The sequence below is a fragment of the Giraffa tippelskirchi genome, chromosome 10 (assembly GCF_054371585.1).
Source record: "Giraffa tippelskirchi isolate mGirTip1 chromosome 10, T2T-mGirTip1v1.2.pri, whole genome shotgun sequence".
NCBI classification, from domain to species: Eukaryota; Metazoa; Chordata; class Mammalia; order Artiodactyla; family Giraffidae; genus Giraffa; species Giraffa tippelskirchi.
Window position 1 is genome coordinate 8,267,253 of NC_137284.1, and position 11,875 is coordinate 8,279,127.

An 11,875-nucleotide genomic window follows, 5' to 3' on the forward strand; every position below is an offset into this window, starting at 1 on the left:
AGGGGGCCGGGAGACTTCATACATATGTAAATAGAGGGCGGGGCGAGCGCCGCGGCTGTTGTATCTGCATATGCATGAGAGGCGGGGTCTAGCGCGGCTAAGTTAGAAGGGAGGTGCTGCCCCTTTCCTTTTTCCCCCTTCCCCCAAGATAACACAAACCGGGCACTGGCACCGCACACCCCATATCCCCACAAAGCGGCTGAACCCGGAGTGGGAGAAGCAGACCTAAGACATGAAAGAAGTCCTGGATTTCGAGTCCTGGGAAGGCGGAGCCCATAGGGCCGGAACGGAGAAAGCTCAAGGTCACTGCGGTGACCGAGTGAAGGTCACAAGGAAAGGCGGGGCCACGTGCGTCCGCCTCTAGCGGGCAGCCACGCATTGACTCACGGACCGTGTACAGATTCTTTTATTTCTCTAAGGGCTCAAATTCCACGTGGACAGGGTCGAGCTTGGATGTGAGGACTGGACTGGGACCAGGGCTGGAGGCGGGCAGTCACTGGAGCCCGAAGCGGTGCTCTCAGATAGCCAAGACTTGCAGCCTCCTGTTCCGGCGCCTTTTGAGCCCCTCGATGTATCGCCGCAGCTGTTTGGTCAGATAGTGGTCCCGGCCGATCTCTGATTGGTAACCTGCAGGGCAGAGCTGTATTCAGGCCAGTGAGCAGGGGCATGGCCTCCCCATCAGCCGGTCTATGTTAGTTCGGGAAACTCTGAATCTTCAGGGTACTGGAACCTGCTGGTTTTGTTCCAAATGGTCAAGTCAGAGACCTGTGCTCCAAACAGATGGGAGATTCAGAGTGGGATGGGGTTCTTAGGTGGAGGATGGATGAGGAAGGCAAATTTAGAGAAGATGTTACCGGCCTGAATTAGGGCACTGAGAGCAGGAAGCTTTGGGGACACCTCTTGGACCACCCCTTTTAAGCCATTAGCTCTTAGCCCTCCCCACCCCACCCTGACTTTCATAAAGTAAGCAGGGCGAACAAAGGAAATTTACTCCAATAATCCACTGTCCAGAGGCTCTAGGAAGGGGCCAAGGCCACACAAAGGCTATCATTCCCAATAGGCAAGTGGAGAAATGGCCTTAGAAAAGCCACGCCAGGTTAAGAGGGGCTGCACTGAGGCTACAGCCCAGTCCTGTGACAGTCACCCCGTACTCTGTCCTTTGGGTCTCCCTGTGCCCAGTCTAACTTTTTACTTTTTCTAAAGCTTCTGGGATATTTGTGGGTGGTAAGGGAATCTGACAAGGCAGACACATCCTGAAACCCCACTGCTATAGGACCTAGGCCCGCAAAATCCCCCAGGGGCTCTTATGGAAGTTGGGGGAGTGGGGCGCGGGGAGTAGGGGGTGGGGAGGCTCACTCCGGAGGGCTTCGGTGAGTATTTCCAGAGCTTCATTCTCCATCAGTTCAGTCAGGGGCAGGGGCAGCTGGAGAGGCATCAAGAGACTCAGATGTACAAGGGACCTCAGCTCTGCCCACAGCTGAAATGCCCCACTACACCCTCCAGTTCCAAGACCCCCAATTGACCTGCCTGCCCTTCCACCCAACAAAGCACCCCCACCCTCTCACCCCCAACTTGCTCATCCTCCACCCCCCACTAAATTCCCAGTCTCCTTGGTGCTTCCAACCCTGCTCTGCTGCTCCACCCAGTAGGCTTGATGAGGTGTATGCCTCGAGATACTGAACGATGACACTGAGGAAGCCTTTTCTGGGAGAAGAGAAAAGAGGGATTAGTCATCTGTAGACTGCTCGGGCTTCCCTGGAGCAGAGGAGATGTAGGGGTAGGTTGAGACTCAGGGGGCTCCAGAGACCAGCTCCAGATACCACTTGAGTGGGCAACAGTATGGGATAGTGGTTTACAAGCCTGGGCTTTGTTGTCCCACCCTCCGAGGTGCCAGTTTGGACTACCCCACTTTGTGAGACTTGAGACCAGTGACTGACTTTCTGACCCTCAATTTCTTCATCTGTACAATGGGATAATAAGACTGCCCCCTTATGGAGGTTGTGAAGTTTAAAGGCGATCATGCAAGGGAAGCTGAGTGCCTGGCACAACAGCAAGTGCTCAATAAATAGCATATTGTTGTCTGCTCCAATTCCCTGATGAAGACCTGGAGAGCAGAGGTGGCAGGGAGAAGGGCATACCCCAAACAGCCTAGTAAATAGTATTTACTACTGGAAGTAAACAGTATAAAAATTGTAACTAGTGACAATGAATGAAAGGTAGGCACCCCCTCAAACAGCTCAAATCCACAGAAAAGGCATTAACTCCCTCCTTTCAACTATTCGGTGATTCCATGAAAAACACTTCGTGCTGCCTTTGCATATTTTCCTGCCTGTCTCTGTGGCCCCAGGACCTTGTGCGACGCCTGCCCGGTAGGGGGCGTTCCTAGAATGTCTGGTTGCTTTAAAGCGTGAAAGACGCGTGGGGCACCCCTTCCAGGGAATCCTAGAAACTTGGGTCCTACTGTTTTCCCCCATTTTACAGCAATAGAAATTGAGGTTCTGGCCAGCCACCTGTTCGGTGGGCGCCCACAGCCCAGTGAGGCCACACTGACCGTTGTCGGTCTTGGAATCGTCCTCCTCTAAACGGCTTCCCTGGGAGCTGTCGCTGCCCAGCTCCAGCTCCTCCAGCTCCTCTGGCTTGAAGCGGTCCTTGTCCTCTCCGCCGTCGGGTGCTTCCCAGCCACCCTCCGCGTCGTGGCCAGCCTTCTTCTGGTCGTAGGACCAGCGGGTCTTGCCGCTTACGCTAATGTCCTCCAGTTCCGAGTCCTCGCGGACCGTGGGCAGCTGCACATTCAGCTTCGGCTGAGACAGAGTAGCCGTGGTCCACATGTTCCGGATGTCCTGCAGGCTCGACCTGCCCGAGCCATGGTGGTGGCTCGAAGACTTGGCCGACGCCTGTGGGCCACACACAACGAGGGAAGCCGAGGGTGGTGGGGAATTGGGAGGGGAGGGAGAGCAGGCTGGGCGCAGGGATCCTGAACCCAACCAGGGCCGACACTCCCTTGCAGGGTTGGGGGTGGGGGGTGGGGGGTGGGGATGGGGGGCGTGGGGGTGATTGTTGGGAGCTGCCCTGAGCCAGGGCTGAGTGAGAGGACAGTCAGGGGCCCAGGGTGAGCCTGGCTGGCAGGGTGAGGAGGACCAGGAAGAGTTCTTACTTTGAAAGGCTTTCCCTCCATCCTTCTGCCCCAACGGACCCAGTTGCCACAGGCCTCCAGGCGAGGAAGGTGGGGGGGGGTCACGCTCCAGAAAGGGGGAGGGGCAGGGTCCCGTCGGGAATGGCCCATGGGAGTCTCGCGCGCGGAGAGTTCAAGCTACAACCCTCCACACTAGATGCCCTTCTGTCTCCCCATCCCTGGTCGCAGAGCCGCACGGGGGATGGACGCCCAGCGCATCCGGGCTGATTCCCAAGCCAGACCCTACCGGTAACCTCCAGGCAGAAACACCGGTACAAGTACCCCCGAGAGTGTGCGGCCCCTTGACCGACGAGAGGGGCAGGGGGTCGGCCGGGAGGGCCCTGGCGGGAGGGGAGAGAGGGAGGGGGGCCTGACTTGCCCGGGAGGTGGCCGACGACTCAAGCACTCGCACACCCTCTCGCGTTCCCGCAGCTCCACGCCCGCAGCCGTGCAGACTGTTTCCATTTATTGATGCGGGCTTTGAGGCACAGTTGTGAGGTGTTGTGAGGGACAGGCCCGGCCGGGACAGCAAGACAGAAAGCCTTGGGAGTCTGGAAATGGATGAAGTGACAGGGCCAGGAGCAGGGGGTGTCAGACAAGCAGCCCGTGGCTTCCTCCCCAGGTTTCGGTCCGGTCGGTCGAGAGAGGGCTCTTTGGTTAGACAAGCAGAGCATGCCGGGGTGAGAGGGCGAGAACGAAGCCCTCTGAGAGGCCGGGGCCGGGGTCCTCCCCCTACGCGGGCACGCCTTTGTCCCGGGGGCGCCCCGGGCCGCGGGGCCGCGCCGGTTTCCTGGGGGGATTGAGGGGGCGGCGGCGACCCTGTGGCGCTCGGGGCAGCGCGCAACCGCGCTCGCTCTGCGTGTCCGAGGACTCGTCGATGAAGGCCAGATTCTCGCTGGGGTAGTCCAGCGCGGAGGCCGTGGGCGGGGTGGGCGGCGTGGGCGGGGAGGACGGCTCGGTCTTCTCCTGGGCGGCAGGGGATAGGGGCCTGCTGGCGGGCTGCGCCGGGCACGGCGGCGGAGGCAGGGGTGGCCGCTCCTTCTCCGACGGCGGTGGTGCCGTGGGCACGACTCGCTGGGTCACCCGCGCGGTCACCGTGCCCGTCCAGCTGGCGGCCTGCGCCGTGAGCCCACCCATCTGCGCGGGGAGGAAAGGCAGTCCTCGACCAGGGATCCTCGACCGTCTCTCCGCAACCCCGGGAGCCTGCGCCTTCAACCATCAGGCACGGCCCCTCTTTTCCGCCTGGTCTTCCTGCTTCAGGAGTGGGAAAAGGCCGCAGGAGGGAGGGCAAAGCTCATCACCAGCCACATCCTCTCCTTTCCTCCATCTGCACTGAAATGTTCCCTTCTCCAGAAGAAAAGACCCGAGATTTTGTATCAGCTCTCCCGTTTCCCCACAGACCTTTGCGACTCCACCCACTCCACGTCCAGGAGAGGGGGTTACAAAAGACAACAATATATAAACCTACAATGACAAAACGCAGCAACAAATAAAATTTTAGTATAAGTATATCCCTTGCAATATTTGAGACATACTTGTACTCAGATATTATTTGCAACTTATCCGAAATTCACATCCAACTAGGATTCCTTCATCTTTATTTGCTAAATCTGGTAACCTTTAACCGTGAGAGTAGAGACTGGAGTCACCTGCAAACCTGTCTGAGCTTATCCCTTTGTCCCCAACTGATGCACACCGGGGCTCCCTCAGTCCCCGTCTTGGGGATCCCACACTCTGGAAGGGAAGGTTGGGTGGTCCACCGGCTGGGCGCAGGCGCGGCGTCAAAGCAGGGGGCCTACCTCTGCGCGAGTGCGGCGGGACACGACTCGCAGCCAGTTCCCGATGGTGGTGAGCACTGAAGCAAAGTAGGCCAGGCCGAGCAGGATCCAGAACCACACCAGCGGCTGATAGGCTGCAAAGTTCTGGTTGGGGCTGGCGCCTGGGACACCGCCGGGGAGGGCAGAAAGAAGTTGATTGTGAGACACGGCTTGAGCCCGTGAGTCTCTGGCTCACTGTCCTTCTTCCCAACTCCTGGAGAGGATCCACCCTCCCCAGGACCAGGGGTCTGAACTAGAGTGCGTGAATGGATGCAAGGAGACAGACTGGGAGTGACTTAAAGGTGTGCAAGAGAAGGTTAAGTGGAGGTGTTCACGCGCAAGAATGTGAGCATGTGTGAGGGGTGCACATGTGCAAGAATGTGGCACGTGTGAAGGCGTCACTTAATATACGTGTGAGCATGCATGGGGATGCAGGTATGCAAGACCGTAAGTGGGCAGGAGGTGTTGCAGCCCCGCCAAAACGTGAGGGTGCATTCAGTGAGTGGATGTAGGGCGTGGAGCAAGCGCGTGTGAGCGCACAAGTGCCCTGTGGAATTTTGAGGTAGAAGCCAGATTGCAGAGCCCGTGGGAAGGGAAGAGCAACCCAAGAAAGGTGGCCTCACCGGCCACATAGTCCCCGAAGCCCACAGTGGTGAGTGTCACCACCACGAAGTAGATGGCCTCCAGCTTGCTCCAGCCCTCCATGTAGCAGAACACGAACGTGGGCGTAAGGACAAAGAGCAGGCAGCCGATCAGCAGGAAGAGCACCGCGGATAGAATTCGAACCAGCCCTGGTGGCACGTGCCACTTCTGCAGGGAGGGACCAAGGAGTCACCAAAACCTCCACTCTTACACCCCACATTCCCTCTTTTCGGAACCAGTGTTCGGGTTGGCAGGATTTAGGCGCCCCCCTCCCTCACCCCCCACATGCCCAGGCTAGGATGTAGGTAAGGGTATCCCGAACCCAACGCCAGGGCACACAGGGCGTGAAGCAGCTCACCAGGAAGATGGCTTCGATGTGACCGATGCCACGGCGCAGGGAAGAGCCCAGCCGGTCCCCGACCCCGGCCAGCAGTATCCCAAACAGTGGGATCCCCACCAGCGCATAAAAGATGCAGAAGAGGCGCCCAGCATCTGTGCGCAGGGCTGCATTGCCATAGCCTGGGCAGAGGGGCCGTGCAGCAGGTCTAGGAGCTATCTGGCATCCCCCTAGCTCCCCCTGCACCTTCCCCCATGAGAAAGCCCAGCCACCCCTTGCCCCCTCTCCATGCCCAATCCCCTCCCCCACCGATGGTTGTGATGATGGTGCCTGAGAAAAAGAAGGCACTGCCCAGGTCCCAGGCTGAATGGTTGCTGTTACTGGTTGAGTTGGTGTCAGGGTTCGCGCCCCCTCCCAGGGCATCAGCCACTTCCTGCAGGACAAGGCGCAGAAGGAGGAACCTCAGTCCTTGCCTCCTGTCCTGGCCAACCCGTGGCCCTCCAGTCTCAGAGTGCTTCCCTCCTTACCCCTCCCAGCTCACCCCTGCCCTCTGGTCTTCTTGAAGGCAGTCCCTTAGAGCAGACATTGCAGATTGGGCAGCCCAATTTTGTTGTTTGACCAACACATTGTTGTAGAGATGTTTGAGTTATCAGCCCCTTAATTTCACATAACAGATTTCCAGTTTTACAGTGGTCAGGAGCACAGACTCTGGGACCAGACTGCCTGGGTTCACATCTTGGTGCTAAATGAAGCTGAACTGTGCATCCATTTCTGCATCTATTAGTTGGGGATGGTGATAATAGTACCTTCCTCAAAGAGTGATTGTGAAGATTAAAGCATTCACTACAAAGCAAGCACTGTGTATTTGTTAAATGATTACATGTAGACAGCATGCTCAGTGAGTTCAGCTTTCCAGGGACCCCACCACCCCTACTTCCCCTTAGGAAGCTGACTTTGAGTCTATCCCTTGGTTCCTTGCCTTCAAAAATCTGAAGAAAGTTAGGGACCCTCCCTCCAGGAAGGTTCACATACCAACAAATTTTGCATCCAATCTGGGGAGAGTCATGGACAGACAAACCCTTCCTCACCCTGCTGAAGTCCAAACCAAACCCTGTGCTACAGACTAGATGCTCACTGAAAGTGAAAGTCACTCAGTCATGTTCAACTCTTTGAGACCCCATGGGCTATACAGTCCATGGAATTCTCCAGGCCAGAATATTGGAGTGGGTAGCCTTTCCCTTCTCCAGGGGATCTTCCCAACCCAGGGATCGAACCCAGGTCTCCCACATTGCAGGCAGATTCTTTACCAGATGAGCCACAAGGGAAGCCCAGATGCTCATTAAACTTGATTAAATTAGTCAAATGGCCATGTGTCTGCCCATCTTGCCAGCCAGTCTGCCTCCCTCCTGAGGAGGCAGAGTCTGTGTTTTGAGAGTGCCTGCCCTAAGTGATGGAGGTCAGAGCACAGTGAGGAGAGAGTGCAGGGGGGCCTTTCCCCAAGCAGCACAGAGCCAGAACACACAGGCAGGGGTGTGAAGAAGGTCATAAACCACCTTCTTTCTCTCTGACTGCAGTCCTCATTAGCAAGACACATTCCAAATTAATCTTCCTAAAGTGACAGCCCAAATCTTCCATCCCTTTCTGCTATCTACAGAATAGAGTCTGAATTCCCCAGCCCAGCCTGTAAGCCGCTTCTCCATGTGGTCCCAACCTCCCTTTCCCGAGTCTTCTCTCCTGGGACTTCCATTTTGGAACCCAAGTTACAGTGACCTTATCCCCAGATTTTGAGACGATTCCATTTCCTGTAAGAATCTCTTCATGAAGCCAAGAAGTGAAGTGTATGATTAAAAGTTATTTAATTTTATTTTGTAACACTTTTCCAATAAATTCACAACTTGGAAAAAAATCCTTTGTCATTCTGGGTGTTCTAATTTTTGCTTCAAATGACTAGGCATCTGCTAAATCCAAGAACTGCAAAACACTCTGCGCTTTCCAGTTTCCACGCCTTTTTCCATGCTGTTCCTCTGCCCGAGAGTCTCTTACAACCCAATCACACATCTCTAAATTCTACCCATCTCATCTGCTTCATCAATTACCGGCTCTTCCCAAAGACCCTGGGGCATCTCCCTCCTTGCCATCACTCTCACCCTGCACCTAGGCCAGGGCTCAGCATACAGCTGGCAGTTAACAAAGAAGGAAGTAAGGAAAGCTCCCCTGCTACTAAATCCTACAGTGAACTTTCCCTGGAATCTGTCCCTTCGCCTAGATGTGACATCCGCTAGGCTACAGCCTGCATCTGTCCACCCCAATATCAATTTCCCTGCTCACCCTATCCTGGACAGCATGGCACCTAGCACACAGTAGGTGCACAATTGCTGCATGACTAACGAATTATAGAAGAGAAATAAAGCAGCTGTTGCCTGCCTTGCATGGTTCTGACCTTCCTTTTCTTCTTCTTTTCTCATATCCAGGAAAAAAGCAATTCCTTTGTGAAGATAAAATAGGTCAGGTTCCCTCTCTCCTCTTGCCCTGTGGTGTGGTCAGACACTCTCCTACCCAGAGTATCAGAGAGCCTTTCTGGGCATTCTTTGGGTCAGAGACAATGTCAAGCTGCCTGTGTCCTGGCCCCACCCCACCCTCAACTCTGCTCCAAGTCCTGCCACCTTGGGAATCACCTGGAACACTGAGTCTCCATGCTGATGCCTCCTCTTTCCATAAGAACAGGCAGGAAAGGAAAGGGGAGGTGGAGCTTTTCAATAACATAATACACATTACTGTAATCAAGTTAAATGTTAGGTGTTTTTATTTTGTTTTTTTAATATGACAGAGGCTCAGAAATCAGAGAGAGAGCAGAGGTGCTTGCCTGACAGTAGCATGAAAGGCTGCGGCCCACACTTCCTTCAGTCACTGGACCAAAGCCCACCCCATCTGTGACTTGCACTCCCTCTACCTTCCACTTCACAAGCATGTGTCCTGGCAGGAAGGTGTGCTCAACCTGGCATCCATGATGGCATGGATTGGTTTAGGGGAACCTGGAACCCTCCGAAATCAAGGATAAGTGTTTATATGTGCACTTTTCTGGAGGAAGGGGGTAGGGAAGCGTTCACAATGTTCTTGGGTTTCTCTGAGGCATCTGTGACTCCAAATAAGCACAGGAACTAGTGTAGAGATGCCAGATTTAGCAAATAAAAATACCGCATGGGACAAATTTGTATGTTAGAAGTGTTCATCCTTGAGCTGAAATTTACATTTAACTGGGTGTTCCAGCCTTCATCTGGTAACCCTAAACCTGTGAGTTAGACCTGGGAAGATGTAACATATCTCATATGCTACAGTTGTTTATTCATTTCTTCCTTCATGGGTTCCTTCATGCAATCATTATCACACACTAGGACGAGAACCCAATGCCGGGCACAGCAAGGAAAACAAATGCAGCCCATGGCCGCCATATTGAAAACACAAGAGACATGGATCCCAGCCTCTGCCCCCCACCCTTCCGCCTGCACCGTGCCTTCAGGGGTGCGGGTCGGGAAGCAGCACTCCAGAACAGGGCCCCAGCGGCATGCTGCTAGCGTCAGGGGGTCACGGGTGACTGCTGCGGGGTCTCTCCCCCACCCACGCACCTTGATGAAGAACCCCAGGTCCTGGTCGCTCACACACGGATGGGCCCTCAGGAACTTCTCTCGCACCTCCCCCAGCTCCCTTTGGGCCTGCTGCTCATGGGGCTGCTCCAAGGCCTGGAACACCAGGGCACCGGACACCAAGTAGAGCAGGACCAGAGCCAGCAGTGCCAGTAGTGTGGTGCTGCGCATGGCGCGCCCAGGGGCCCGGCCAACTCCACTGCCAGCCTGGGGAGGCTGGGCAGGGGGTTCCTGGGGAGCTGCAGTCACTGCGGGCAGAACCAGGGATGCTGGGGTCAATCACCTGGCCTGACACCCCTACACCCTCCTTCTCCAACCCCTACACACCCAAAGGTCCTGGGAGCCCCCAGCCCTACTACCTGCAGAGGGTCTCTCCTCACACCCCCTCTGACCAACCTGACGCTTGGTACCAGGACACACCCAGTGCCCACCCCACCCCCACCTCGGTCCTCCCCCTTACCTCCACTGCCCGGCCCTCAGCCCCAGTCCGGGGACTCCAGAGTGTGAGAAGAGGGCATAGGGAAGGGAAAGGACGGAGAGCGGAAGGTGGAAACAGAGACAGCCTGCCCAGGGGGAGGCGGGGCCAGAGAGGAGATGCTGGGGGCCTGGAGGGGGAACCCGCCTTCCAGCTGGGGGCTGAGGGGGCGCAGAGGACCACGCCAGGCGGGGACGGGGCTGGCGGTCCGGCTCGTCCGCCGAGGTTGCAGCAGCATCTTCGCGGCTTCTCCCTCCCCTCCTGCCTCTCCTTGCTCCGCTTCTAGAGGCGATGGGCCGGGCAGGGAGCCCCCAGGGTCCCCAGCGCCCCGCTGGGCTTTCGAGGAACCCAGGGGCGGGTCCGGCCGCTGCGCAGAGGCGAGGCAGGGTGGAGGGGAAGGGAGGGTACCGGTTCCGGGAAGGAGCGGGATGGGGGTGACCAGGGCCAGACCAAAGCGGCATCCCCCAGGACAGCTGTCGGCTCCCCCGGGACAGCGCGCGGCGACGCCCACGCGCACACACGCGGGCACAAAGACCCGCGCGCCCACGCTCCGCCCTGCGGCTCCGGGCGGCCTCGCTGCCCCGGCTGCACGCACACCGTCCACCTGCACACACCCCGGACTCCCGGGCACACCGGACCTTCAGGGCCGTGCGCGCCGGGCCAAGGCCCCCAGAGGCCCACACACGTGTGCACACACACTCACGTCCACGCACACCCAGATCACGGGGCCACCGCGCAGCGCCCGCCGCCCAGACACCGCACACCCGCCACTCGCTCCCACCGCCTCCCCGCGTCTTCACGCCGACGCCTCGGAGCGTGACGGGCGGCGGGCGGGACGCACGGCCGCAGGACTCCCGGAGGTGGGCCCCCTCCCGGCCGGTCTCCCCCTGCGCGCCCCAGCCCGTGAGCCGGGCCTGCGGCCCCCGCCGTCCCGCACGCCCTCCGCGCGCCCGCCCTCTCCGCCCCGCACTCACTGTCGGCCCCGCTGCGGCTGCGGCTGCGGCCCGGGCTCCCGCGCGGCCTCGCCGGTGCCGGCGGGGCCGCGGAGGCGGTGGCAGGGGCGGAGCGGGCGGGCGCGGGTGCTGAGACCCCCCTCCTGCCGCCAGAAGCCCCCCTCCTCCCGCGTTTAACCCCTCCAGCACCGCGCTTCCCTCGGTGCCTCGCCCTCGCCTCCGGCTCGGCTCTCCGCAGCCCCTTACCTGAGGTTGCCCAGCCCCCCAAACCCAGCCCGTCCTGGGAGGTGAGTGGCAGAGGAGCCTGAGATGGGTCACCGCTGGGTCAGGCCTGGAATCTCAGACTGGGGCCCTGGTACTGCCCTGTGGACCAGCCAGTGTGGCCAGCGGCACGGCCCCAACTTGGACATCAGCCGGCTCACCTCTCCGGACCGGCTCCACGCTAATTTCCCAGCATCTTCTAGGCCCACTACCAGATCGGAAGGGCCCTCAACTCCCCGCCCCGAGGGACAGCCCGGCCCTTGGGCTCTACACTCCTGAGGGAGAGACCCCAGGGGACAAAGGAGTGGGGGATCCACGGAGGAAACCTGGAATTGGCCGAGGTAGGGTTGGGACCAAGCTCTGAGAAATCAAGCTGGGCACAGCCTGCCTCTACTCCTGTATCTCCATCCCTCGCTCCTCAGTTCCATGCCCATCCCAGCCTGGAAGGGGTACCGGCACTTCCTCCCCCACTGTCTAAACAGCAGGGCCCTGAACTTAGCTCCCCTCTTCTCTTGCTTGCTTCTTAGCACCTCTCATCTTGCCAAAGACCCTCCCCTCCTCTGGGGTCCTCAGCCTT

General features: G+C 58.1%; 2 protein-coding genes across 2 annotated transcripts; both read right to left on the minus strand.

Annotated features, from left to right (window-relative positions):
- Positions 1 to 390: 390 nt before the first annotated feature.
- Positions 391 to 3,204, minus strand: CATSPERZ (catsper channel auxiliary subunit zeta). The gene is made up of 5 exons (XM_081532658.1): positions 3,155 to 3,204; positions 2,552 to 2,894; positions 1,625 to 1,704; positions 1,357 to 1,423; positions 391 to 627 (listed from the first exon to the last, which is right to left on the minus strand). Exons 1-5 carry the CDS (start codon positions 3,173 to 3,175, stop codon positions 518 to 520), a joined length of 621 nt encoding a protein of 206 aa, XP_081388784.1. The 5' UTR covers positions 3,176 to 3,204; the 3' UTR covers positions 391 to 517.
- A 700-nt stretch (positions 3,205 to 3,904) lies between these two features.
- On the minus strand, positions 3,905 to 9,852 carry KCNK4 (potassium two pore domain channel subfamily K member 4). The gene is made up of 6 exons (XM_081531133.1): positions 9,592 to 9,852; positions 6,278 to 6,401; positions 5,990 to 6,150; positions 5,613 to 5,799; positions 4,972 to 5,111; positions 3,905 to 4,309 (listed from the first exon to the last, which is right to left on the minus strand). The coding sequence occupies exons 1-6, from the start codon at positions 9,778 to 9,780 to the stop codon at positions 3,905 to 3,907; spliced, it is 1,206 nt and encodes a 401-aa protein (XP_081387259.1). The 5' UTR covers positions 9,781 to 9,852.
- Between the last annotated feature and the right edge of the window lie 2,023 nt (positions 9,853 to 11,875).

What these genes read in the sequence shown, in the direction of transcription:
- CATSPERZ (XM_081532658.1), bottom strand. Translation starts at nt 3,175, where the DNA reads ATGGAGGGAAAGCCTTTCAAA. An exon ending in TGGAGGGAAAGCCTTTCAAA is followed by an intron (nt 2,895 to 3,154) that starts GTAAGAACTCTT and finishes TGTGGCCCACAG; the next exon opens with GCGTCGGCCAAGTCTTCGAG. An exon ending in GGGTGGAGCAGCAGAGCAGG is followed by an intron (nt 1,424 to 1,624) that starts GTTGGAAGCACC and finishes ATGCCTCTCCAG; the next exon opens with CTGCCCCTGCCCCTGACTGA.
- KCNK4 (XM_081531133.1), bottom strand. Translation starts at nt 9,780, where the DNA reads ATGCGCAGCACCACACTACTGGCACTGCTGGCTCTGGTCCTGCTCTAC. An exon ending in CACCATCATCACAACCATCG is followed by an intron (nt 6,151 to 6,277) that starts GTGGGGGAGGGG and finishes CCCTCTGCCCAG; the next exon opens with GCTATGGCAATGCAGCCCTG. An exon ending in CTTCGGGGACTATGTGGCCG is followed by an intron (nt 5,112 to 5,612) that starts GTGAGGCCACCT and finishes GCGGTGTCCCAG; the next exon opens with GCGCCAGCCCCAACCAGAAC.